We start from the raw sequence: 27578 nt of genomic DNA, 5'->3' as shown, positions 1-27578 counted from the left end.
GCAAACCGGGCCCAGGAGAGAGGACTGCAGCGAGGTCCTGGCCTGAGATCAGCCTTATTCGCGCGCGCGCCCGCTCGCACAACCTACTTCCTCTCTGACGTTCCTCGCTTCCTGAACCAGGCGGCCGGCGCCCCGCCGCGGTCCCGCGAGGACTCGGCAGGGGAGGACGCGCGGGGCCACGAGGCGACTTCAGACCGTCTTGCGACCAGGTGATGCGGCTTCCCAGAGCACCAGGTCGGTGCGGGACAGCAGCTCCGGCGGTCCTGGGAGGCTGGGAGCGGAGGGGCGGGGCCAACCCGGAAGGCCACGCCCTCCTTGCCCCCCGCCCCGCCCCCTATTCCTCTAGCTGGCTCAGGAACTCCGCAAGTGGGAGCCTGTCCCTTTAAATGTCCCTGTAGGAGACTGGGCAGGCGGAGACTTCCGGGAATGCGCAGTGTGTCACCCGGGAGGACTGCTTTCTTTCTCTCGGAAGCGAGGTAGAACCGGCCGAGTCTAGTGGGAGGCTGGGTTGCGCGTGGGTTTGAGAGTGGCGGACGTGGGCGATCCGAAGCCCGTGACCCCGACAAGGGCGACACGGACGGGGGTGGCGCGGGGCCCGGAGGGAGGAGGAAGGCGTGGCGGGCGCCGCGGGAGCTGGGTGCAGGGTGAGGATCTCAAGGGAGCCTCCCGCCCTTCTGCCGGGCTGGGTCCCTCCGCAGCCTGGGCTCGCCCCGGGGAACAGCCTCGGCTCGCCCCGGGGAACAGCCTCGGCTCGCCCCGGGGAACAGCCTCGGCTCGCCCCGAGGAACAGCCTGGGTTCGCCCTGCCAGCCTAGCCCACGCGCCGCGGTCCTCCCGCCTTTGCATCCCACCGCTTTACTAGCGGCTTGGCTGGAGTGTCTTCGTCGCCGCGCCGTCCCCACGTCTAGCCCAGAAAGCCTTCCTTTGGTCTTTCCTTTCCTAGAATCCCTAGGGTTCCCGAGGGCTGTGGACTTGGTCACCGCTGACTGCTGAGTTCCATCAGTCATTTTAGAAACACCTCCACAAGGCAGATTCCAGCCTTTGACAGGACGTTCTGTATCATTACTTCAGTTGCATTCTCCAAAATGACCACCCTACTTCCTCTCCACACTGCCCTTTTGTCCGGGCTTTCGCCCTCCTACATATTGCCCGTTTCGTTGGTACTTGCTTGTGGTATTTCTGCCCCATTTCTGTCTCTTGAACTATTTTCAAAGACTTAAATAGCAATTTATTATACCATTCCCGATGATCACAAACAAAAGTTAAAACCCTTCCTTCCTCCTCATCACGAGCTTTGACTGTGTTCTAGTTGTTTTTGTCCAACAACCAATATTGATTGAAGACCTGCTACGGTCACCTACAATGTGCTTGGTGGTGTTCTAAATGTGGGCTAATCAGTTTTGAATAAGGTAGAATTCCTGCTCATGTGGAATTGACACTAAGTTGAAGAAGATGGACAGAAAATAATAAAAACATTTGCTATACAGAAAATTAATTTTTTTTGAAAGAAAATGGCTTGCAGGTTCCCATAGATGAGATTATTGGTCCGTGAAAACCTCTAAGAATGTGAATCCTAAAAGACTGACCAGGAAGTTACCTCAAAGGTAGTGAGGAGAGCCAGAGTAACCATGGTTTAGAGGGTAATGGGATAAAGGCACATCACACTGCAGAATAGACAGGTTGCAGAATCTCAGGGTAGATAGTTTAGACTTCATTGTAAATGTAACAATGGGGTTTTAAACACTTGTACAGTTTACCTTTAATACAGTATTTTGGGTGTTTACCTTTTATTTATTTATTTTGGTTTTTCGACCTTTTAATACAGTATCTTGGGTGTTTACCTTTTAATACAGTATTTTGGGTGTTACACATAGTAGGTAATAGTTGGCTAGACAGAAATAGTCACAAGGCTGCCACCATGCCTGAGAATTTGGGAATTAGCACTGTGGAAGAACGGTAAAATAGGAAATCAGATTTCTAAAGGTGGTAACGTTTTTGGTGATGAGAAAGTAAGAATGACCATAGGAGTAGGTGGCTGAGATGGAGTGGGACCAGAGGAGGAGATTGAGGGACTGTGGGATCGAGCTGGAAACATGGTCCACATGGGTGACCGACAAGAGGTTCTGCCCAAGAGGATGGAAGCCAGAAGTCTCAGTGTAGGAAGAGTTATCAGAGAGGGTGTGGAAAGATAGTAGAGCCCGGGACAAGGTCTGCAGAGGAACTGAGGTACAAGGGAAAAGAACCGCTTTGGAAAGATCAGTGGCAGCCAACAGGTAGTGTTTCTAATCTCCAGATTCTAAGACACACGGATTGAAAGAAAAGAATGTCCCCCTCTCCCCCAAGAAGATGACGGAGAAAGGGAAATCCGTAGGATTCAATTAGCAGGGGGAATGCAGGGGATTGCAGGGACTTTAAAAGTGAAGGAAAATAAATGTGAAAATTTGATACAGAGAATTGGATGTGATTTGGACATGGCCCAGTGGAAAGGACCGAGAAGGGCAGAGGTTTAGATCACGATGACAAAGAACTTGTAAAGTATGGCAAGTACAAGAGCCGAGTGGTGAAGCCGCTTTCCCACAGCTCCATGTGAGATGGTGGTAGCAGTATGGTGACTGTGGGGTTCTTTGTAGAATTGCTCTGGTGTCACCTCTCCGAGAACACTCCATCTGGGTTTCTTTTCTCTGACGCCAGTGATTGGGTAGAAACTTCCTCTCATCAGCTTGAGAATTTTGTATCTTTCCTACAGGGAATTTAGAGAAAGCTGAAGGACAAGGACCGACTTAAATACACCTACCTCTAAGTTTATGGAGAACTTCTCTCGTCTATTTACAGTAGACCTTTCTGTCTTATTCTTCCCCATGATCTAACTTCCAGTGTATAAAAATACCACCACAGTGGCTCTGGAATTAGCTCCAGGGGATCTTGAGGCTCTTGGGGTGACAATTATTGTAAAAACTCCTTCTCTCTTTGGTGTGGGCTTAAAGCCACCACTTTTCAAATGAACTTGAAATTGACCCATTTGTCGTTTTTTTTTTTTTTTTAAAAAAACATTTTTAATAGGTTTATTTTGTTATATGTGTTTTGTATATAGGTATGCATGTTCACCATTGGTGTGCCTGGTGTGGCGTAGAGGTCAGAAAAGGGCAACAGTTCCCCTAGAACTGGAGTTACAGATGGTTGTGAGCTGCCATGTGGGTGCTGGGAACTGAACTGGAGTCCTCTGCAAGAGCAAGTATGATTGACTGCTGAGCCATTTCTCCAGCTCAGCATCGACCCATTTTAATTCTGGATAATAGAAGCATAGATTGACAGGGAAATCAAGATACAAGTCACTACTTAGGCCGCAGATAGTTGGACTGGTAACCCTTCTTGCTCTATGAAAGTAGGATCCACACATAGATCCATAAAATAAGTTATTAATGTTTTTTTAGGGGACATAGAATTAGGAGGAAGACAACTAAGTGGGGTCTTGCAAATCTGTTTCATTCTCCTCTGTAAATGCTTCTGGTAGCTGACTGTTTTGTCTCTTTTGTAGGCACTGTTGAGAATGGAAGAGGAGGACGCGGATGGTGGAATCGGGTTTAGTTCCTTATGTTTCGTTAATGATCATGTTGGATTTCAGGGCACTATAAAAACCTCCCCAAGTGACTTCATCGTTACTGAGATCGACGAACAGGGGCAGTTAGTCAGCAAGGCCATTGATGAATCCGTTTATGAAATTAGTGAAGCACAATCTGAGCCAAGTCATTCTGTCAAAAAGCCAAAGCTAAATATTCAAGATGTATCCTCAGACCATGAAGGTAATGAAGACGCTGCTAACCTGCCTGGGCATTCCGACGGTGACCAGAGTCATCCATCTGGCTCGGATAAAGACGGTGTCAATGGTGTGACTTCTAAATGTGAGAAAGAGAATGTTGACTTACTAAGTTCACTTTTAAGTGAAAAAACTCATACATTGCTGGAGCAGTTTGCCCGTGACATCAAAGGGATGTGGGATTCAAAAACCGAGTTAACTGAACCCTCTCGGGAATTCTCACTAGGTAGGATCCCTGACAAAAGCCAAAGGACTGTTTTACACAGTGCTGTCAGGCAGACGTTTCCTTTTTTAATAACCGTAGGGAAAAACAGTGAAGTCTTTGTAAAACCAAACCCCGAGTATAAAGAGCTCTGCCATTTGGTGTCCGAAGAAGAAGCGCTTGGTTTTTTCAAATATTTGGATGCAAAGAAAGAAGATTCCAAGTTTACCTTTAAACCAGATACAAACAAAGGTCACAGGAAGGCCGTGCACCATTTCCTCAACAAGAAGTTTGGAACCCTTGTGGAAACCAAATCTTTCCCCGAGCAGAACCCCCGTGCTGGGAATCCAAGCACAGCCATAACCGTGAGGTTCCGGGAAAAGGCTTGGACACACGGAAAGAGAGCTCGTCTTGAGTGTGAGGGAAGAAAAGCTGTATATACAGGTAATTTTGTAAATCCTCGTTTACTTGTGTAAAATTTGTGAAAGATAAGTAATTTGAATAAATAGGCCTGGTCACAGAGCTGTTGTAAAGAATAGATGGACTGTTTATTTGGAGAAAGACGAAAGCTTGCAAATTATGCTAAATGTGAAAATTAACTAAGTATGGATAATAAAGACATTTACAGCTAACAGTCACAAATGTATAAAGTTGAAGCAATTGTTTTGTATTTGATTGGTTTTGAGAGTATTAGTTTTTCTGTTTTCAGAATAGTCTCACCTACGGTTAAATGTTTGGAGATAAGGTGGATATATTGTCATCCTTGGGAAGGGAAAGGAATGCTCTGTCATGTAAGGTGGGGGCCTGCACACGTGGTTCATCAGGCTTCCCGTGGATGCTCAGGCTTTAATCAGCATTGTAATCACTCAGCAGTGCTGTAAAAATGGTTTTTGTTTACTTTTACATACCAACCACAATTCCCCCTCCCTCTCTGCTCCCATTCCTCCTCTCCCTCTCCCCTTCCAGCCCCCCCTCCCCACTACTCCCCGTCCACTCCTCATAGAGGGTAAGGCCTCCCTTGGGGAATCAACACAGGCTGGCATACCAAGTTGGGGCAGGACCAGTCCCCTCCTCCCTGCATCAAGGCTGAGCAACGTATCCATCCTGCTGTAGGGAATGTGCTCCAAAAAGCCAGTTCATGTACCCGGGATAAGTCCTGTTCCCACTGCCAGGGGCTCCACAAACAGATCAAGCCACACACAACCGTCACCCACATTCAGAGGGCCTAGTTCAGTCCCATGCAGGTTCCCCAGCTGTCAATCCAGAGTCCATGAGCTCCCACTACCTTGGGTCAGTAATGCGCACCTCTGACAAGCCAACGAATGCTTTTAAACGGCAGCTGAGATCTGTGATGCAAGTTTTAGGGTTTCATTAAAGCACACTTTACTTTAGATTTCTTATCCTAACCTGTTAGTTTGTGAAGAATGTAATTATGGATGACGCCTTCTTTTTTTTTTTTTAATCTAGGATTATTTTGTTTCAGCTTTTACCCTACAAAAGGAAAACCTGGAGATGTTTGAAGCAATTGGTTTTTTAGCCATCAAACTTGGTGTTATTCCTTCAGATTTTAGTTACGCGGGCCTCAAAGACAAGAAAGCAATCACCTATCAATCGATGGTTGTTAAAAAAGTGACTCCAGAGAGGTAACACGCTATTGCTTTCTAGTACATATAGGGTTAAAACTCAAAATAATATCGGAACCAGTTTATCCTTACTATCAGTATTAACTGATTACATACCACACACACATTGTACATTAGTAAAATAATTGTCTTCCATGTATGTGTAAATGTGCCTTGAATATATATGAAGTTTGGGGCTGGTGAGATGGTTCGTGTTAAAAGCACTTCTTGTTCTTCCAGATGACCCAGGTTCGGTTCCCAGCGCCCATGATGGGAAGCTCACTACTGCCTGCCATCTGCCCTAAGGGATCCCTGTCCTCTTCGGGCCTCTCCTGGCCCCCTTGCACAAGGCATACCTTCACACAAACACACATAAATCAAAGAAAAAAAAAAAACCTTACAGAAAATAGGAAATTTTGGGATGGAAACTGACAAGTATTTTTCAAATTGTTTACAATTCGGACAACAATTCGGACAAATATGCACTTGCATTCAGAAAAGTGTAACTGGAGACATACAACATTTATAAATCTTTCTTCTTAATTGTTATAGTGCTTTTATCATAAGCCCTTACGTTTAAAATACATTCTTATTAAATAGAATGCATAGCACTCAAATTTTACCTCTCAGTGCAGTGAAGTTTTAGCAGTGATTTTGCCATTTTAAAAGAAATAATGTATTCATGTTTAGAAAATAGAAAAAAAGGAACAGCTCACGAATGCCTGCACTGCTCAAAAATAACTACAATAAATATTGTTTTCAAGATGTTTTCAGGGTGCACACATCACAGAAATGAAAATCATACTACCTGTGTAACTTAGATATTTATAGTAAAATAATAGAGTTTTTGCTGAGTTTCAAAATTATTTTTATAAACGATCTAGTAGGTCCCTGTTTTTAAAAATGGATTTTGTCCAGTTTCTTTTACTGTAGATGATACTGTGGTTAATGTTCCTGTACTTCAGTCTGCAAGTTCTGGATGCTTCCCTTAACCTTACGCAAGCTGAGTCATGCATCAAAAGTCCTCCTAATTGGATATGCTATTCACATTTTTGTACTTAGTTACAAACTATTTAAGCATGCATTGTTTGCAAGGGGATTCTTTTAAGGCCTGTTTTTGTGGTCTGAATTATAGGAATTCAGATATCACACCATTAAAACAAAGGCTAATTTTTAACAACCAAAGGCAATACATGTTATTTGTTCCTAGGAAGAGAAGAGAGAGAACCTTGATTTTGTCCATGGGTGTGAGATTTCAAGTACCCTTAAGTAACAGGACCTAGTGGAACTAGAAATCAGAGGGACAGCAAGCAGTCTACCAAATAAAATAGGCAATTCTCATAAGGGCTAAAAAAATAGATATAAACATATATATGTGTATATATATATATATATATTTACATGATCCTGGAATATGATTTTTAAAAGTTGGCAGAGAACTGATCGATTGAGTAAGGAAGTGTTCAGGGCAGCCTCTCTGATGCTGGTGGGTTCTGTTTTTCAGTAATATTGGGACAGACCCTGAGGAGGAAAGGGACAAGTTAGGACTGGAGGACCAGGGCCATTAGGAGGCACTGCCACTCAAGCTGAAGAGACACACCTGCTCATGTCGCCAGAGTAACCCTCTTAGTGTAGTCCTATGAGTAACCCTCTTAGTCTAGTCCTATAAGTAACCCTCTTAGTGTAGTCCTATGAGTAACCTTCTTAGTCTAGTCCTATAATGGTGAATATTTAGTGTATATTTACTAACATTAATTTACAGTTTCACTGAAACATTTTACATATTAATGCATATGGGTGTTTTGCCTGCATACATGTCTGTATGTCACTTGGTGCCTGTGGAGGCCAGAAGAGGGTGTTGGAACCCTTTTAACTGGAGTTACAGGTGGTTGTGAACTGCCATGTGGGTGCTGGGAATCAAACTATGACCTCTGACAGAGCAGCCAGTATTCTTAACAGCTGAGCCATCTCTCCAGCCTCCCAGGGTACTTACATTTTGATAGGCATTGCCTGGCAACTATCGTTTTAAAGCTTGTATTAAATATATACTTTTATTTTTAGATTTAGATTTAACTGATTATATGACTTGTCACTTATAGGTTGAAAAATATTGAAAAAGAAATTAAAAAGAAGAGAATGAATGTATTTAATATTCGGTCTGTAGGTGATCCTCTCAGACTTGGTCAGCTCAAAGGAAATCACTTTGAAATTGTCATCAGAAATCTAAACAATCAAGTAAATGATTCTGCAAGCCTGACTGAGAGGATTGTGGAGGCAATAGAAAATGTCAAGGTAAGAAAACACAATTTTGAAGTTGTATTACAGGAAAATTTCTATAATCCTCTCAGGTAAAAAAAGATTATTTTTTGTAACATGTGTGCATAATTATTTAGAAATATATTAATTTCTAAAATGATAACTAAGTGTTGGCTTATTTTGTTTTTTGATATCTTTTATATTAAAACAAAAGAGTGTGTCATGGACTATTGCTTTAACTATGTCAAGATGTGTTAACATTTGTTTGTTACAGAATATTCCTTTAACTATGTAAATGTGTGTCACATTTGTTTATCCTGCATTTGTTTAACTATGTAAAGATGTGTTATATTTGTTTCACCTTGCCTGCCTAAGGCACCTGAGTAGTTTAATAAAAAACTGAATGGCCAACAGCTAGGCAGAAGAGGGACAGGCGGGGCTGGTGGGCAGAGAGAGTAAGTTGGAGGAGGAATCTAGGCTTGGGAGAAGAGAAGAGAAGAGAGAGAGAACAAGGAAGAAAGAGAGGGAGATGTCTGGGGTCAGCCGGCCAGGCAGCCTCCAGCTAGTCAGACACAGAGGAAGCAGGAAAAGTAGGACATACAGGATGGAAGAAAGGTAAAAACCCTGAGGCAAGACGTAGATGAAGAGAAGCAGGTTAGATTAAGTTATATGAGCTAGTGGGACAAGCCTAAGCTAAGGTCGAGCATTCCTAACAATAAGTCTCCATGTCTTGATTGGGGTCTGGGTGGTGGTCCAAGAGAAAGCCTGCTCCAACCGTGTGTGCTGATCCCCAGAAGAGGTTCTCTGAAACAGGCTTTCTCCAGCGTCTTCCTCAGGAGCGCGTGGTAGTTTAGACGGGTTCACGCTGTGGCGTGGCCACTTTGTTCAGTAATTTTCTCCAGAAATCTTGGGTAAATAGTTACCTCACTTTTTAGACTTGTACAGATCCTTTTCCATTCTAACCTAATGTTGGGTTTTCTTTAATACATATGAATTATAAATCATAAACTTTTTATTTTTTTTTACTTAATTTTTTTTTATTCTTTGAAATGAAAACATAATCACATTGTTTTCCCCCTTTCCTTTCCTCCCTCCAACCCTTCTGGTTTTTACCAGGCCCTACTTGCTCTCTCTCAAATTCATGGCCTCTGTTTCCTTAATTGTTGTTAGGTATGTTTGTACAGACTGAGTAGGACATATATCCGTTACCTGCACAGCCAGCAGACAGCATTTGCTATGTTTTAAGTCACACCTGTTAGGCATTTGAAGGTGCACACATAACCCTAACTTTCAGTCTTATTTCTCCATAGGGCTCCATAGTAACCGTCCTTGGCTTTCTGGGCCTATGGTTCCTGTTGTGGTCAGTTAGCTGCCCTTGTGTCGAAGTAGTCATAGGTGACAATACATAGACAAGAGAGCACGAAAGATCTTTAAATTCAGCACTTTGACCTGTGTGTAATACTTCTCAGAGTGTATACTCTGTGTTGCGATCTGTTTTTTATGACTGACCTACCTAAAAATTCTACTTTTTTTTTTCCTTCTGAAAACTTACTAAAATAATATCTTAAAAAATGGAAGGGATTTCTGTGAGTGAATTTATGACCAGGTCTGCTTTGGTATTTATGAAAATACACTGCCTGTTGAGAAGTTCCCATTAGAAATGATCTTAGCTTTAGACAGCATTCTCTTTTAATTTTTTTTTATTTATTTAGTAGTGTGTGTGTGTGTGTGTGTGTGTGTGTGTGTGTGTGTGTGTGTGTGTGTGTCTGTCTGTCTGTCTGTCTGTGCACGTGCACAAAGGGCAGCTTTTAGGAGCAGTTTCCCCTTCTTCTATGGCTTTCAGGGACCCAAATCAGGTCGTCAGGCCTGCATGGGGAGTTCCTTGCCTGCCATACCATTTTGCCAGCCAATAGACTTTAAAAGTCTGTTTTTGAGAAATGAAGTTGAGTAGCTTGACAATAAGGATTCCTTGAAGTTTTCTTTAGAGAGTTATAGCTCTGGTTATAAACTTTTGGTTATATTTAATAATTCAGAGGGATAATTATTCCAGTTACCCTAAACTTTCCAACACTTTTATTACCAATTTGAAATAACTTTTAAAAAGCTGAGATTCGATATAGGGAGTACTCACCTTATCTGCAGTTGATTTTGTGCTGTACTGATAAAAAATTGCCTTCACGTCCTTTATTGACAAGCCTTGAGTTGGTGCTCAGTTGTGATTATTGGTTGAAACTGTGGAGTCCTGTGGAGGACTCTTAATTTTCAAGAACTTCCCCTGGACCTCTTGGCCACGCATGTACGTTCTCTGTCTGTTTCACACAGACCAATTATAATCACATATTTCTTCTGAGTAATATGACAGTTTTGAAGCATGGCGTCTAGAGGCGACTCCATCCCTCCTTGGGAAATGACAGAGAGAAATCGGGGTGAACGGAAAGATAAATGAATAACATCAAGGAGCGGAGCTTGTGGGATGGGAAAAGAAGTCTGCACCTTGTTCCGCTCTCCTCCAGCATCAGAAGAATCCCAAACCAAAGAACTTGAGAGGGGCTGAGCCACAGGTTTAATAGGCGGCTTATAAGGCCTCCTATTAAAGGCCTTATAAGGCCTCATCTCTCTTGGCTTAGCACTTCGGGTCATGTGCACCAGGGACCCCTCACTGTTTTGAACAGAAAACTGTTTCAAAGCTTTGGTCTTCATTGGTCTTTTGTGGTAAAGTTTTTGTTAGTTTGGTTTTCCGAGACAGGGTCTCACAGCCCAGGCGGTCTTGGCTCTCAGCACCACCCCCCCTTCCTCTCCCCTTCACACACTGCCCCCCCCCCCCCCCAGGGTTTACAGGCTGATTTACAGCTATCTGCCCCATTCTCCTCCTGGTATGTAACTGTTTAGCATTTCTCAGACCATTTGGCCCCTCTGTATTATTGGTGATTACTGGATTTCTCAATTAAATATGAAGCGAAATGTTTGATTGTACTTTGATGTACTGTATTTATGAAGTTCTAATCTATTGTATTCTGTTATATTCATAGAATAAAGGTTTTGTGAATTACTATGGACCACAGAGATTTGGGAAAGGAAGGAAGATTCAAACAGACCAAATTGGATTGGCTTTACTGAAGAATGAAATGGTATGAATTTTCAAAAATACAATCTTTTTTTGTTTTGTTTTGTTTTTGTTTTTGTTTTTTTGAGACAGGGTTTTGCTGTGTAGTTTTGGTGCCTATCCTAGATCTCGCTCTGTAGACCAGGCTGGCCTCGAACTCATAGAGATCCGCCTGGCTCTGCCTCACAAGTGCTGGGATTATCAAAAATATAATCTTAACTCTAGCCACTTGTACTTATTACACAAGCTCATCACATACCTAACTGTGGCATATAACTGCATGTGTGTGCATGCGTGTACACTCTGACACACACGTCATGCTTGATATCATTGGAGATCTACGGGGCAGTCTGATGGGGACATTTTCTTAGCCAAGACTCCCTCTTCCCAGATGACCTTGGCATGCGTCATGTTGACAGAAAATCAACCACTACAGATGTATTAGCTTTTTATGAATATTTGTTTGGATAAATACTGTAGAAGATAGAATGGAAATTGGGATGAATGAATTATTTTAAGTTGCTTTCATACTATAAGCTACATACTCCAGTAAATCCCAGTGATAAAATAACAGGAATTAAGTAGGCACCTTTTTTTAAATAAAAAAAGGAAACATCATATATGTGTATGGTTTAAAATAAACTATTAAGATGTTAAGTAAAATATTGAAGTTGACACTTTATTATATTTTGCCAGTGTGGCGGTCAGAGGACAACTTGCCAAAGTCAGTTCTCTCCTTCCACCATGTGGGTCCTGGGGACTGAACTCAGGTCATCAGGCTTGGTGCCAAGTACCTTTATATAACTGAGTCATTGTGCCAGCCCTAACTTATTTTTTTAATTTCAAAGAATTTGCAAATATAAGTGAAACTAATGGCTTGGTATTCCTGATTCCTACACTTTTTTTTTTTTAAATCATGTGTTGACCAAGTCTAAGCATTTAAGTTGTCTCTTTGCCCCTCTGTTTATATCTCGGCTGAATAAAGACTGATAGAAATGAAATGCCTGAGGAGGGGCCTTTTCCAGTATATGGTTTTGTAGTTACTTGTTTGTATGGAAGGATTATCTCTACGAGTGAAACTGAGTAAGCGTTGAAAGCTTAAGGAAGAAATCACAGCAACACTTTCCGCCCTTCCGGGATGCCCAAGAATTTGCATCTTTTTTCAAAAGTGATTTGCCATTTTTTAAAACCTGTTCACTTGGTTAATTTTTCAAGGTGAAGGCCATAAAGTTATTTCTTACACCAGAAGACGGGGATGATCCTGTAAATAAAGCGAAGAGCTACTTTCTTCAGACTGGTATGTAAGTTTCTTTACTGATCCGTAGTAATACAGACACAGATAAAGATACCCTGCGTGGGCCTGTCCTTAAAACGCACACACTGAGAAACAGCAGAAGTAGCTGAGCTGGGGAACTGTTAGATTGGAGAAACAAATGGGTAATAGTTTGCACTTTGAATCATGTGACTGACTGACACAGGCACTCATTCTGTCCGGCTTGCTTGCACTTTTGTCCATCCTAACTGTGCTTTGGGGGTAAGGAGAGGCGGGAAGTACTTCCTTGGTTTTCCTTCACTGAAGTCCCATAGGACGAGGAGTTCCACTCCACACTACAGCTGATGGTAGCAGGGCCACGGGCAACCAGCGGAGCCTCTCGCTGGGTGAAGTTCATCTGTGATAGCGAGTCCTTTAGGAATTGTTTCCTGGGGGCTGTCGTGTCTTCCCACCTCCTCTTTGAAACCTGAGTTTGATCTGCATGCATAGCATTGTTCGCAGGCACGCCATTCTGAGTGTGGCGGCAGGTCAGCTATGGCTTCGCTGTCCGTGTGTGATTTGTTTCTCTTGTAGAGTCTGAGGAGATGATCCCCATGTCAGTGATTCCGAAGCTTTAGTGTACCTAAGAAGCATCCAGTACCTTTATTAAATACCAGTTACAAGGCCCTCCATGAATAAACATCTTTGGAGCCCAGTAATATACATTTTAAAACCCACTAGCTAGGATACAGATTGCCACGATTTACCCATACATTCTATTGTATGTCCATAACAGTTCTTCAGAAACCCCTAGGCCCCTCCAGTTTACCAGCTTATTTAATCCCTGGTGATGGGTTCTTTTTGTTGGGCAGTCTTCTGAATTAGATTATTTCTGTTCTAAGGGAAGGGTTCTGGCCAGCCGTTCCTATTGTTAGGCTCACTTGCTCTTTCTTATTTTTCAAAGAAAATAAAAGTTTAGAAAAGTAGCACAAGCTTTTATATAATTTAAGGATAATTGGGTTTAACCAGCAGTGTTCAGCATCTCTACAAAATGATTGCCTCTCATTTAGACTGCTTGCAAAAGGCATCCCTCAGGTGACTTTGCAGTGGAGATGCCTACCAGCTGATCTGTTCTCCATTTCAGAGGACGCCAAAGGCACGCTTTCACTGATGCCTGAGTTCCGAGTTCGAGAGCGGGCTCTGCTGGAGTCCTTGCATCGCTTTGGCATGACGGAGGAAGGCTGTATCCAGGCCTGGCTCTCTTTCCCTCACTCCATGCGCATATTCTACGCCCACGCATACAGCAGCAGGATTTGGAACGATGCGGCATCATACAGACTGGCAGCCTATGGAACCAAAGTGGTGGCGGGGGACCTGATCTGCTTGGATGAAGATGCTGACGAGCATTTCCCAAGCAGTAAAGTGAGTACCCATCCACCAAGGGGGTGACTTGCCCGCCCCCCAGACAGTAATTGCAAGAAGCCTGGGTTTTGAAACACTTCTTTTACTCATCTCCAGCTTTACTTTTCTGACAGCTGAGAATCAACACAGGTTGCTAAGTGGAGAAATAGTGGTGTAGAATGCAAGGTGGTAAAGCGTCCTTTGAAGAGCGCAGTCTCAAAAACAAACAAACCTGTATGTGTGATGCACCCGGACATATTTCAAGTTTGACTCTTGAAAACAAGAGTCAAACTGTCCAGAGCTGGCATGTCTGCACACCCCAACTAGGTGCTTTCCCTTGCTTCCTTGTTGTCCAGCATCCTTCAGCTTCCTCTCTGCTGTCCCCTAAGTGTCCACAGAAAATGGCTTTTATTTGTATAAAACACTGAGAAAAGACAGGTGTAAGAGATGTACAGCTTATAAGAAAAAAAAAACAAGGAAAGTTGCATAGTGTTATGAGGATATGGGATGCTATGTTGCTTTCCTATACCTGTGGTTTTATGTAAATGTGATTTCATGACATTAATATTAATGAAGTTATGTCATGACTATTTTATAAAACTTGCTCTTTCTATTTCTTCCCTGTCCACCTGGCATTTTTCATCTCTATAGGTTTGAACTAATTAATGAAGCTGAATTCCACGAGTCTTGTGAGAGTTCACATAATAGTGTAAAACAAAAGGAACAAAGAATTTTCCTCTCACGTTATCTTAAGTCAATTTTAACCTGGTTAAAACCAAGGACAAGACCCTGAGTGGTGCTTCATGTTATACATTGTAAAACTGTTGGATCTGGGGGAGTAAAGGATTTCAGAGGTCCCGTCCTTGAGCTCCTCCCATTTTATAGGAATGAGAACCGAGGCCCAGATGGGAAAGGAAAAATTCAGAATCATCTATGGAGTGCATCTGAAAAGACCCAGGAGTCTAAGTGGGTCTCTTCAGGAGGAACCTGGAGGTAGACCTAGGAATCAGTTAGTAGAGGTACATCATGGCCCAGCCCCTCAAAAGTAGAGGAAAGGTAGACTCTAAGCTCTGCATTAACAAGTCTTCACCCAGATCAATGATGGACTGCACATGTATGAATTAAGGGCATTTGGTTTTAGGTAATAGGAATCTCCCTCAAACTAATTAAAAAAAAAATCCAGCAGGAGTTTATTGGCCCAGTGCCTGAAAACTCATGATTTATTCGGGCACAGCTGTATCTCCAATCCTGTCTTCTACAAGAGCTGTGCTCCTAACAGCTAAGCATCTCTCCAGCCAAGAATTGTGTATTCTGTGATGTTGTGGAGCAAAGTTTCTCAAACTTAACTTATCACACACCTCCTGATTTCCCTTTTGGCTTCAGATGCCTGCTACTGTCCTCTGAAACAGAGACCACAAACACCATGGCGGAATAAAATATTTCTGTGTTTCCTGGGGACAGGGGCGGTAGAAGGGAGGGGCCTGCTTTTCAGAAGCAGACATTCAATTCTGCCTCATTCGCTCGGGCCTGAGGAGAGCGTCACCTCTGGGCAGCCATGGTTGGTGCTGTTCAGCTTTAGTGGTGTAAGGCGGAAAGAACTGGTCTGTTTTTTATGTAGTGGGCTCCTCTGGAGACAAGTTATTATAAAAGATTGTGCTTGAACATATGAATATTCAGTGTATGAATCAGAGTTAGGGCACACTGAGGTAATGTGAGCATTTGGAAACCACTCTTTTCCATCATATTTTATGAAACTAGGTTCATCTGGTGACTGAAGAAGAGGAGTCGGCTGACACATACGCAATACACCAGGTAAGTCTGGTTCAAAGTTACCATCACTCAGATTTCAGTAAGCATTGTCCCCTAAGACAAATCTCACTCTCCCTTCTTAGGAACTTTTAAATTGTTATAATTTATATCCTAGTAATTTATGCTTCTTTAATACATTTATGCTTGTAGTAAACTTACTATGCTGTAATCTATACCCTAATAATTTAATTTATGCTTGCTTTTGATAAATATATGTAATCACGTGGACACTGAAAACTTCAACATTAAGTAAGAATAATTTCATGTCTCTCTCAGATTTCCCTATGTTCATGTCTCCCTCTAATGTTTCCCAGTGTTTGACACCCATATTAATCCTATTTCCAGGATTGCATTAATCCTATTTCATGGGAGCCACTGATTTAATTTTTATCACTGTGGTTCTACATTTGAAAAAAATGTTATGTAAATAGAATATATATATATTTTGTGTGTGTGTGTGTGTGTGTATCTTTCTATATTCCAGCTTACTAGACTGTGGGTTGTGATCCCATGACTGAATGTGGGGTTTGTGTAAAATTTTGTAGCAACACAAGGTTTCTGAGTGCATAGTGAGAGAAAATTAATTGAAAATCAAATACATAGTGAATCCAAGGTATTTCTAGAAGCATTCACAAGTGTTGCGTCATGTGGCTTCACTGCAGACTGCAGACTTGGTTCTGTGTAGCAACCTGCACACTTTGCCCTGTGTGTACCATCCTGCGTATTACAGATGATGATGATGAATGATGGTGATTGATGATGGTGATGATTGATGATGGTGATGATGGTGATTGATGATGGTGATGATGATTGATGATGAATGATGGTGATTGATGATGATTGATGATGGTGATGATGACTGATAATGGTGATGATGATGATGGGGATGGTGATTGATGATGAATGATGGTGATGATGATGATTGATGGTGATGATGATGATGATGATTGATGATGGTGATGATGATAATTGATGATGGTGATGCCTGAAACACCTCAGCTCAGATTCCAGACTATTACATATTAGCAATTGTAGGTTTTATTGTACATACAAAGTTTTCTATTCTTAAAAAACATAATGGCTTACTTTGGAAAACAAAGACAATATTTTCCTACCATTTATCAGCATGTGTATATTAACTTAATATATGCTTGGGCTGTATTTTGTTAGAATACTTGCTTTTTAAAATTGCTGTTTTGATTGCTGACCTGGGTGTCATAAAAAAGAATGTTAAATGAATTTTGACTTGAGATTAGGACAGAATCTCCAACATTTTATAAAATGGCTCTGAATATACTTCCACCATTTTGTGCTGTGTGTTTATGTGAAATGGTACTCAGCACCAAGGATTACAAAATCCAAACATCTGTCAATGCTGGAAAACATTGGAAATGCTTTACATCCTACGGTTTCAAACATTTAGGCAATATTTAATGCTTTATATGAAAATAAACAGCATATCATCTCCTTGGTATGCAAGTTTGCTTTAATAATTTAATAATAATTAAATGGTCTTTAATAAATGAATTATATGTATAACAAAGAATCATCTTGTCATAAATCTTTTATGATTTGTAAGTGTTTGGCTTTTATACCAATTTTATAGAGTTATATACTTAGGATCATATACAATTTTCTTGGATAAAATACGGGTCACAAGTGAATCAAATTTCTGAAGCCTAGCTGTAGCCCAGGCTGGATTCCAACACCTACCCCTGCCTCAGGCTAGATTCTAACTCCTACCCCTGCCTCAGACTTCTGTATCCTGGCTTAAACCCTAAAGTGTCTGGTTTCTTTGAGATTCATTTATATATTTGAGGATCTGCCTGTTTTTCTAAATGCCTTTTTGTATTCAGGCATACTGTCTAGCAGTCAGCAAAGGAAAAAAACCTCTACAGATCACAGGTGTACTCATATGCATACAGCTGACAAAATAAAAATATTTGCTGTTGGTTGATTACTTGGTTGTTTTTTAATAAAAGGAATTACAGATTGTCACCCAAAATAGCAGGGGCCAGCAGTAGAGACAGTTCTGTGTGTCACAGAAGACTCTGCTTTAGGATTGTAGGAGATAGAGTCCTTACTGAATAATTAAATGAAACTTTATTTTTGAATTTTGAATTTTGCCCAGTGTTACCTGATAAAAGCTGACGACCTTCTCTCTCCCGAGTCTTTGGTTCTAGTTAGCTCTTTTCTTTACCAGATAATGTTAAAAGTATCCTAAGTACTAAAAGTCTTCGGCCAACTGCCATCATATTTATAGCCTGACACTGTTTTTACAAATCTGGGCCATCGTCATAAAGGTAAAATATGATGGCATGTCTTTCTGAGGGCTAACCCATGTGTTGTGGTTTCTCCCTGCCCTCCCCAGGTGGTTCTGCCAGTACTTGGATACAACGCTCAGTACCCAGAGAACAAAGTGGGCCAGTGGTACCGTGGGGTCCTCAGCAGGGACGGACTGCAGGCCTGTAGGTTTAGAGTGCCTGCCCTGAAGCTGAATGTACCAGGATGCTACAGGCACATCTTGAAACATCCCCACAATGTGTCATACCAACTGGTCCATCCTGACTCCGACGTTAACGTGGAAGGTTCTCACGCCGATGATGTGACCTCATCACTGTCCATCTCTTTTGACCTTGATGCTTCGTGTTACGCTACCGTTTGTCTGAGGGAAATGATGAAGGGCGATATTTAAACCAGCGCCCGTGACGTAGGAGTGTTCGCCATTCTGAAGAAAGGGTAGCTGCCGTTTCTAGGGCCCCTGCCTTGAGCTTCGTGATAGCTGTCTTCTTCAATTTTTACAGTATCCTAAGAGGTTGGAATTTGGTGAATTAAGGTGCCGGTGTCTCAGTTTAAACTTTTCTACTAAAGTCCTGTGATCACTTACAGCAGTTGAGGAATCGAAGGTCTAAGGCAGTGTTTCTCAACCTGTGGGTTGCGACCCCTCTGGTAACCATCTATCTCAACAAATATTTACATTACAATTCATAACAGTAGCAGAATTACAGTTATGAAGTAATATAATAGCAACAAAAATAATTTTATGGTTGGGGGGGTCACCACATGAGGAACTGTATTAAAAGGTCACAGCATCAGGAAGGTTGAGAACCCCTGGTTTAAAGCTACATGACTACAGTCTTTCCACATGCTTCAGCGATAGAACACTTCTCCGGGCCCTGGCTGCTGTGGATCACACTTAAGAGTGACTAGAGAGAGAAGCCTTCTACTCTGCTTAGAGAGGGAAAGCGAGGGGACAGGGAAACAATGGTGACAGGACAAGTGAAGCGCTGACCTTTCCGCTTTGAAGTGGCTGGTCAAAAAAACGTGCCAGGGATTATCATTTGTTCTTATCACAACTGATGTATGACATCATCTTTGAGGAAGACATGTTTTCATTAAACTTTTTCATACAAGTTTTTTTTACCTGACCCCCTAACTTTTCATTATGTTTTCTAGTACCTAAAACTCAGATTTTAGACTCAGGTCTACTCAAATTCCACCTCTCACACATTGGATATGCTATTGATTCTTTTTGGAAATAAAGTTTCCTAAGTCGCCACAGAATGGTCTCTGTGTTTTATGCTACAAAGAGAAAATATTTTGTCCGTTTGGAAATCTTAATGTTCGCTGGTTTAATTGTCCCACACCATAAATCAACCTTAACAGCACTATATCATTTAAATTCAGGTAAAGTAGGGTGATGTATTTATTAGGAAGACCTCCTTCCAATATAATTTCATTTCTGATAACATTGTGATGAAATTTCAAAGGTCTTATGGGATATCAGAGACCAACAATGAGGTGTTTTTGTATGTCTATGTTAGTCTATCCATTTACAGGATATTAGCACCGGGAAATAAAATCCAAAAGAAGGAAACATGCTGCATGGAATGTAAATTTTTTTTTTAAATAACATGTTCATCCGTATATTATGGAGCAAATCAGAAGTCAGTTCAGAGTTCATCCGTGGATGAATCAAATGGATAGCAAATGTGTAGTTACTAAAAAAGTTGATGGAAATTTAGTAGTGTTAGAAAATGTTTTACCGGAGCAAAACATGCATTTTACAAATGCCGGGTTTGCCAATGAGACGCATATTTGCATGCTGGTTAAAAACTGCAGCTACTGGGGACTAACTCCGCCAGTTTGAGCCCTGGCTCTGCTGCCGATTCCAGTTCCCATGATTCCCTCTCAGCATCCATGGAAGGGGACATTCATACATGTACCACTCAAGGGTTAATGTGAGGGTGTCATCAGTTAGCATAAGTACGTTATGTTGAAGAAGGGCCTGGCACTCCACAGCTGTTACATGTTTGCAGGTACAAATTTGGAGGGGAAGATAATGACATTCAATTAAAATGAGTAATCAATTAAAAATAATATCTATATGTGCATCTATATATATTTGGTCATTACATATCACCTTAGTTACCTTTTTGTTCCTGTGATTTAAAAAAAAAAAAACTTAGCAAAAGCAACTTAAAGGTGAGAAGGTTTATTTTGGCTCCCAGGTCCAAGGCATGGCAAGGACATCATGGTGACAGGAACCTTGAGGGAACTGGTCCCCTCGTGTCCATAGTCAGGAAGCAGAGAACAGTGGATATTTGTCAACTCACCTTTTTATATAGTTCAGGATCCAAGCCCTGGGGATGGAACTACTTGTAGTGGATGAGGCTTCCCAATCACTCTAAACAAGACAATAATTCCTACATATGTATCTAGGGTGATTGTCATCCAGGTGATTCTAATCTCATCGAGTTGACCATTGAGACTGCCCATCACACATACTTTCTGCAATCTCAAAATACACAAGAAGTTGGATATTGATTTTTTTTTAAACTACTTCCACAGTCTTAGTGTTTATTGGAAATAAAGTGATATTCTATTAGGCAGTAAAAATTGAGAAGGGGAGGAATATTTTAACTTCATGACAGAAATTGTATTTCGTGAATTAAATATGAAAATAAATTATAAAAATTAATTTTTCTTTTAAATAAATGTCTATTAGAAAACATTAAAGCTTTTTATAGAATGTGCTGTCATTAATATTCTTGGCCTGTAGATGGCACTGTAAGTTTATATTTCTCTTATAGTAAACACTTGGAGTCTGTGTAAAGCATTACTAAGTTACTCTCATCACTATATATTATTGGGATGTTATTTACTAATGTTGAAAGTCATTCCATATGACATTTGATATGATATTTTATATATATTTGAGGGATTTTATTATGTCCTGAGAATTAACTGGTGACCAGTCTCTAAGATTTATAGGTTTTATGGAGCAGTTCATCATAAGCGTAAGTTTTGCTTTAGTTTTAATTACCAAGGTGGCATTTGAGACTAATAGTGCCTAAGGACAGGAAAGTGAATGACTTTTTGTTTTGGTTTTTCGAGACAGGGTTTCTCTGTGTAGCTTTGCGCCTTTCCTGGAGCTCACTCTGGAGACCAGGCTGGCCTTGAACTCACAGAGATCCGCCTGCCTCTGCCTCCCGAGTGCTGGGATTAAAGGCGTGCGCCACCACTGCCCGGCGTGAACAGTTTTAATTTTGAGGTGTTTTGCTTTATTGCCATGCTGGGGATTGAACCCAGGGCCTTGCTCAAGCTAAGCAAGCACTCTGCCAACTCAGCTGAGGGCCTCACTGCTTATGTTCTTCTTTATCAAGATAAAAATGCCTGCTTGTTCTTTAAGTTGTAAAAATGGAAAATCTCTGTAATTTTAGACCCAGCTAACATTTTTTTTAGTGTTATATCACTATCTCTCATATTAATCCATATTTCACCCTATTGGGATATGTGTAATATTTCCTGCTTCGGGCAGATTGTAAGCATATCTGATCTACTGATCTCTTTAAGGTCAGACAAGATACAGTATGAACTTGAACTTGCTTATGCTTCCTAGGTGTCGTAGTTAGGGTAACTGCTGTGGGATGGTCTGTATGTCAAGTGTGTTGCTGATTGCTTGGTAAATAAATCACTGATTGGCCAGTGGCCAGGCAGGGAGGATAGGCGGGACAAGGAGGAGAGTAAAGCTGGGAAGTGGAAGGCTGAGTCAGAGAGACACTGCCAGCTGCCACGATGACAAATAGCATGTGAAGATGCCGGTAAGCCACGAGCCGCGTGGCAAGGTATAGATTAATAGAAATGGATTAATTTAAGCAAGTTAGCAAGAAGCCTGCCACAGCCATACAGTTTGTAACCAATATAAGTCTCTGTGTTTACTTGGTCGGGTCTGAGCGGCCGTGGGACTGGCAGGTGAGAGAGATTTGTCCTGACTGTGGGCCAGGCAGGAAAACTCTAGCTACAGGTAACTATGGCTGCTGTTGTTGTTGATGAAGCATCACAACCAAAAGCAAGCTGGGGAGGAAAGGGTTTGTTTCACTCAGTTCCATATAACAGTTCATCATCAAAAGCAGTGAGGGCAGGAACTCAGGGCAGGAACTGGAGGCAGGAGCTGATGCAGAGGCTGTGGAGGGGTGCTGCTTACTGACTTGCTTCCCATGGCTTGCTTAGCCTGTTTCCTTAGAGAACCCAGGACCACCAGCCCAGGGATGGCACCACCCACAATGGGCTACCCCCACCCCCATCAATCACTAATTAAGAAAATGCCCCACAGGCTTGCCTACAGCCAGAACTTACAGAAACATTTCCTCAGTTGGGGTTCCCTCCTCTCAGATGACTAGCTTGTGTCAAGTTGACATAAAACTAGGCGGCACACTAGATCAGTATTGCTTTGACTAGTATCTGCCTTCTGAGAGCAAGCTTTGGGGTGATAATTCCCGTGTCCGCCAACTTAGTATTGTCTGCTGCTGCCGAACAGGCACACTGAGAGCTGTCTTGAGAGAGAAATAATATTCTTTCTTGAGATTCCAAACTAAGGAGAAGGTCCAAATCATTCTGGAATCCTCCACAGCATATACCGGGATATGTACCACGGAAATGTGTTGAAATCATTACAGCTCCTAGGAAACAGAGCTGATACCTGGGACAATTCTAAATGTCACTGGAAAAGCTTGGTGAGAGTTTCGTTCTAATTCAGGCTGAGCTGCTCCAGTCCTTCCACCGGCCGTTCTGTTTAAAGAAGAAGCAAGCTGACACTTGCAGGTTCACCTTCTTAACGGAAGCTGTAGCCCCCCCCCCTCCTGCTTAGACGCGTCAAGAATTCCAGCACCCAGAATTTAATGAGGCTGCTTCTCTGTTGGACTCGCTTTCCCACGTACCACGTGTCCACTCAGATAATTGTGTTGCTACATTTGTGAGATGGAACTGTTTCCTTTAAAACCGAATTGAGCTGTAAAAAGGGAGGGCCACCTCACAGGTCCCAAGAGTGCAAGTGCAGTAGTGATTGGACAGCCGTACCCAGATGGCAAAAGTCTGAGAAATACTACTGAGCTGTGAATCCCTCACTTTGCAGAGTGGCTGGACCACGAGTTGGTTTGTGACTTTAACAATCCACCCCATTTCTCTGTTGTGATATCCTCAGGTCCCAAGTAACCTTAGTCAACTTCTCATTTTCCCCAGTCCTGGATATGTAGCAAATAAATCTATGGAAAGCACACAAATTCAAGATGTTATTGTGTTATAAGTAGAGGCATTCATGACACATGCCATATCTTGACATTTTTTTACCAGTAAGAACTTCATAGAAAACCTTAAAAGACACTCAGGACAGTGTCTGGTACCTCGGAAATTCTCAGAAAATTCCAGCTTGTGTTCTTAGAGTTGATACCACCTCACCGAGCTCTCTGAAGGTTGGGTAGTTTTCAGTGAGATCTGATCTGATTCTGGCTTAATACAAACTATAATTTATATTTTTATGGCCTGGGGAGATAGCTTAGTAAATAAAGCACTTGCCACATCAGCCCAAGGACTGAACATCCACATAAAAGCCAGACAGGCATGGTGCCTTAGCTGTAATCCCATCCCTTAGAAAGTGGAGATGGGTTTCCCTGGGGCGAGCAGCTTACACTAGCTGAGTCAACACTTTCTGGGTCCAGTCAGACTCTGCCTCAGGAAATTAAATGGAAAGTCATCAAAGAAGACATCCAACACCAACCCCTGGCCTCCAAGCAGACATGCACACATACAAACATGAGTATACATGGCTGTACACCACACATACATGCCCTCCAAGGAGAAAATTTTAAGTGGAAAGAAGTTTCTAAATACCAGGATTCAGAAGTTCGTTCAGGTTAGGATCGGTAAGAACCACATAGGTTAATAGTCCTTAATGTTAAGAGGCCAAAAGGAGAAAAGAAACTCTAACACAGCCTTCTGACATCGATTTAAGAGTGGGAACAAAGTTGGAGGATAGTATGCCAAGGTGGGAAACCAGAATGTTCCCCTCCATTCATTTCTGGAATGTTGGAATTCTTATGTATATTCATGTACTTGCTTTCCAGTGAAAAGCCTCGGAGACTGCTTAAGTTTGAGAGAAGAAGGCAAGGGAAGCGACAGGTTACAGTTGTCTTCAGAGTAGTCCTGGAGACCCGTGAGAGCATTGCCTGAGAGAGAAACATGTGTGCTGCACATCCAGCAGCACCAGCCGCAGCGGAAGCAAGCATTGCAGTTTCCGGGTTGCCCGCGTCATGCATTTTGCTGTCAGGTTTCTAGTAGGTTCCTGAGAGATAGTGGGATGCCTTATGACACTGTTTTAACCTTGATTTTCAAGACCTCTGCTCCGACTTTTATTTATATTTTGGATAGGCCACGAGAAGTACTGAGTACATGATGTCACGATCAACAGGCGTTTGAGTGGCTCCAGGGCGAGAGTGCTCTGTATGGAGACTGGCCGCATGGCATCCTTTCCAGTTTTGTTGGATTTGAATGGGCATATAGAGAAAGAGCGTGTGGACCAGGTACCAGGGAGGAAGCAAAGCAGCAGGTTCCCACTGGATTTCACCTCTCTATGTGACCAGGGATGTGTTGCTTGGCCTCCAGCAACACCTTCTGAAGCCTTAAATGATACTCGCATTAACATTTCTAAGCATTTTGGAAGCTCCTTCAAATGTGCTTGAACTACTTACTCAGCGTAAGGCTGCTTTCTAAGAGTGCCAGTGTAAAGGACAGAAATTGGTATTAATGGATTTGGTCCTGAGTCATTCCAGTGTGAGCTGTCAGGAATACCTCTGAGTTAAGAAGACTAATCTTCTTAAGCAATTCATTTCCTCACTTTGAGGCAGGAGTTAATTTACCCTGCATGTGAAGATAGGCCCTCTCTGAACGACAGATATTTTAGTTACGGGAAAGGTTAAAGATAGCTATGGAATTTAAAATTTAGACATTCGAAAGCATAAAATACAAAATAAATGATAAGTTTTCTTAATAAATACACAAGTCAACTACCAATATTGAAATAAAATCCCAGGTTAGGGTGAGAATTTGACCACGAACTCAAAACAAGAGCTCTGTAGTTACTTTAAAAGGGAAGGGATCAAAGAGCTGGTCTCCTTAGCTGATTGGGCAACAGGGTGGGGTAGTGAGTGGATGGGGCTAGAGCCCAATTCTTTATGCTTTTACACCAAGTCACCCGATTCTAATAAGCCTTTGTGGTATTTTCTTAGACTGGGCGAGCCAGGGTTCTGGAGTTCTTAGTACAATAGGATTTTAATTTTAGCTGCTTGTTTTCACCCCCACCCAGATCGGAAAGGAGGAACAAGTGTTGTCTTTTGATTCTTTTTTTTTTTTCCTGAAATGCAAAGAGGAAGCTCTTTTTTCTACAAAAGTCTTCATGATTCTCTGCAGTTGTAATAGATTGGGTTTTTGCATATGATTTTCACCAAGAAGCAAATTCTATTTGCATTTTCCAGGTGTCTCCGAAGGGAGCAACATTTTTATGCTGCAAAGAACGGTGCACTTTTTACCGTGAGAAACCGGCGGCGGCAGATCTGCCAATAGCGTGGAGCTAATGAGCGATCACCAACACATTGAGCTGAGTACATTAAGGAGAAATGATTTGTAGGGGCAGGGCATGGCCTGGGGTGGAGGTCAGAAGACAATCTGAGGTGGTGGTTGGCTCTCCAGAAAATACCAAATGTCACTTGTACTTGAAGCTTAAAAAGTTGATCACGGAAGCAGAGAGTGAGGGGTGGTTACCGGAGGCCGGCAGACCGCAGGGAGACGTAGGTAAGAGAATACAAAATTCAGTTAGACTCAGAAAATAAGTTCAAAAGATCTGCTTTACAGCTAGGTGACTGTAGTTTACAACAGTGGATACCTGGAAATCGTGAGAGTAGATTTTTTTTTTCTCACTACAAACCAAAAATTTGGGAATGAGTGGTAATTGCCTTGGTGTAGCTATCCCACAATGAGTACTTGTTTTAAAACATGCCATAAGCCACAAATACAAACATTTTAAAATGAACAGAAATATTAAAATGAAGAGAACCTATGAAAATACATTTATGAATAAACATAATTTTAAATATTTTATTAACATATGCTGAATATGTATAATAATGTGCTTCACTATGACATTTTCTTTTTTTTTTTTTTTTTTGGTTTTTTCGAGACAGGGTTTCTCTGTGTAGCTTTGCGCCTTTCCTGGATCTCGCTCTGTAGACCAGGCTGGCCTTGAACTCACAAAGATCCGCCTGCCTCTGCCTCCCGAGTGCTGGGATTAAAGGCGGGCGCCGCCGCCGCCCAGCTTCACTATGACATTTTCATTCATGTATAAAGTATTTACAATCATATTCACCGCTCATGACTTTGTCTTGGCCCCCTCCCATACTCACTGGTACAATCTCTTCTTCCCAATTAGCCCTTTTCTAAGTGTGTGTGTGTGTGTGTGTGTGTGTGTGTGTGTGTGTGTATGACTTAATCAGTATAATTATAGTTGTTTACAGTAGCATGGGGGAGGGGTTGATTTAGTACTATGTAGGCCATAGTAGTAGCTACATGATTGAAGAGAATGTCTCTTTCCCCCCATTAACCATTAACTGCCTATATACATCCTCAGGAAGGGATGGGCCCCATGAGCTCCTCCCTTTTCCGTGACAGGATATTGATGGGCCTCAGTCCTGTGCGCCCTCTTCTGGCCCCCACCAGCACCTGCACCCACAGAGCAGACACTCCCTTACACATACACATATATACACACAAATAAAAAGAATGAATCTTTTTTTAAAGATGCTGGTGTGCTACTAAGTGGTATGTAGATTCAATTAAATATCACCCAAAGCATAGCAAGATGTTTGTATGAGAAATGTTGCAAATGAGTGAGAAAACTGTCGTTTCTCATAAGTTTAATGTGCAATTGCCACGCGAATTGGCGATTCCATTCCTAGATACTGACCAGACATTAATGAAAACACATGTCCGTAAAATTTGTTTAAAATGTTGACAATGAAGTTAGGCAACAACTGGAGGAAACCAACCAAAAGTTCAAAAGAAGAAAAATATGTAAACAAATGGTTGTGTATTTGTACCATGGAACAAAGAATTGAAAAGTACTGACACATGCAATAACATGGATGAATATGGAAGATACGGTCCTTCATGAGAGGGGCTGGAAGCGGAACTTAACTCATGGTCTGACTCCATTTGTATGGACGTCAAAGCAGGCAAAATAAAACACAGCAAAAGCAGAGGAGTGGCTGCCTAAGTGCATCTGTGGGGGATGGAGAGCCGAAGGAAGTGCAGCTGACTGGATCTAAGGACAAAGGCCACCGTTTTTTGTGTGAATCGTTTTCTATCTTGTTTTAGATGGTGTCAGTGGATTTACAAACTTGCCCACACTCGTTCACTGTGTACATCTAAGATCTGTGCATTTCTCAAGGTAAATTATATTTGAATGAAAATACTGTGGGGCGTGTGTGTGATGGCCGATACTCCTTCAACAGCGAGTCTTTCATGAGGTGTAACCTTCGGGACATACTGTGCATTGGAACAAATTGCAGTCACACTTGGCTGGGCATGGCAGACCCATTAGAACCTGGCTGTTTTTGCATAGTATGAGCCTTCTATACCACAGTCTTTGTTCTGGAGAGTCTTGAAGGCTGGACCATGGCTTCTTTAGAGCTCCAGAAGTTGCTTTGTACCCAAACGGCCTCTCCTTTCCTTTGTCACCCTGCAAAGCCATCTCATGCTCTGAAGGCTTTCCTGTCCACTCTTGTTTCATCT

The 27578-nt window shown here is 42.0% G+C and overlaps 2 protein-coding genes across 4 annotated transcripts in view; one reads left to right on the top strand and one right to left on the bottom strand.

Annotated features, from left to right (window-relative positions):
- The window catches only part of Irak4 (interleukin 1 receptor associated kinase 4), a 33019-nt gene extending 32823 nt beyond the window's left edge, over positions 1–196 (bottom strand). Inside the window, exon 1 of the mRNA XM_052748751.1 lies at positions 88–196. The gene's annotated coding sequence lies outside the window, so the exon portion shown is untranslated. The remainder of the gene's footprint in view (positions 1–87) is intronic.
- Positions 124–19932, top strand: Pus7l (pseudouridine synthase 7 like). Of its 3 annotated transcripts, none has more exons than XM_052748749.1 (9): positions 124–234; positions 3535–4459; positions 5499–5658; positions 7737–7929; positions 10923–11021; positions 12212–12293; positions 13393–13670; positions 15408–15461; positions 17830–19932. In XM_052748749.1, exons 2-9 carry the CDS (start codon positions 3547–3549, stop codon positions 18151–18153), a joined length of 2103 nt encoding a protein of 700 aa, XP_052604709.1. In that variant the 5' UTR covers positions 124–234; positions 3535–3546; the 3' UTR covers positions 18154–19932. The 3 variants fall into 3 exon arrangements, with proteins under 3 accessions (XP_052604709.1, XP_052604708.1, XP_052604710.1); XM_052748748.1 differs by lacking the exon at positions 124–234 and adding an exon at positions 365–476; XM_052748750.1 differs by lacking the exon at positions 124–234 and having other exon boundaries at positions 4348–4459; positions 5483–5658.
- Positions 19933–27578: the final 7646 nt, after the last annotated feature.

This window comes from Peromyscus californicus, unplaced genomic scaffold (assembly GCF_007827085.1).
Source record: "Peromyscus californicus insignis strain IS unplaced genomic scaffold, ASM782708v3 Scaffold_20__1_contigs__length_68692818, whole genome shotgun sequence".
Classification (NCBI taxonomy): Eukaryota; Metazoa; Chordata; class Mammalia; order Rodentia; family Cricetidae; genus Peromyscus; species Peromyscus californicus.
Note: the sequence above shows the minus strand (reverse complement) of the source record. Positions and strands in the feature narration are given on the sequence as shown.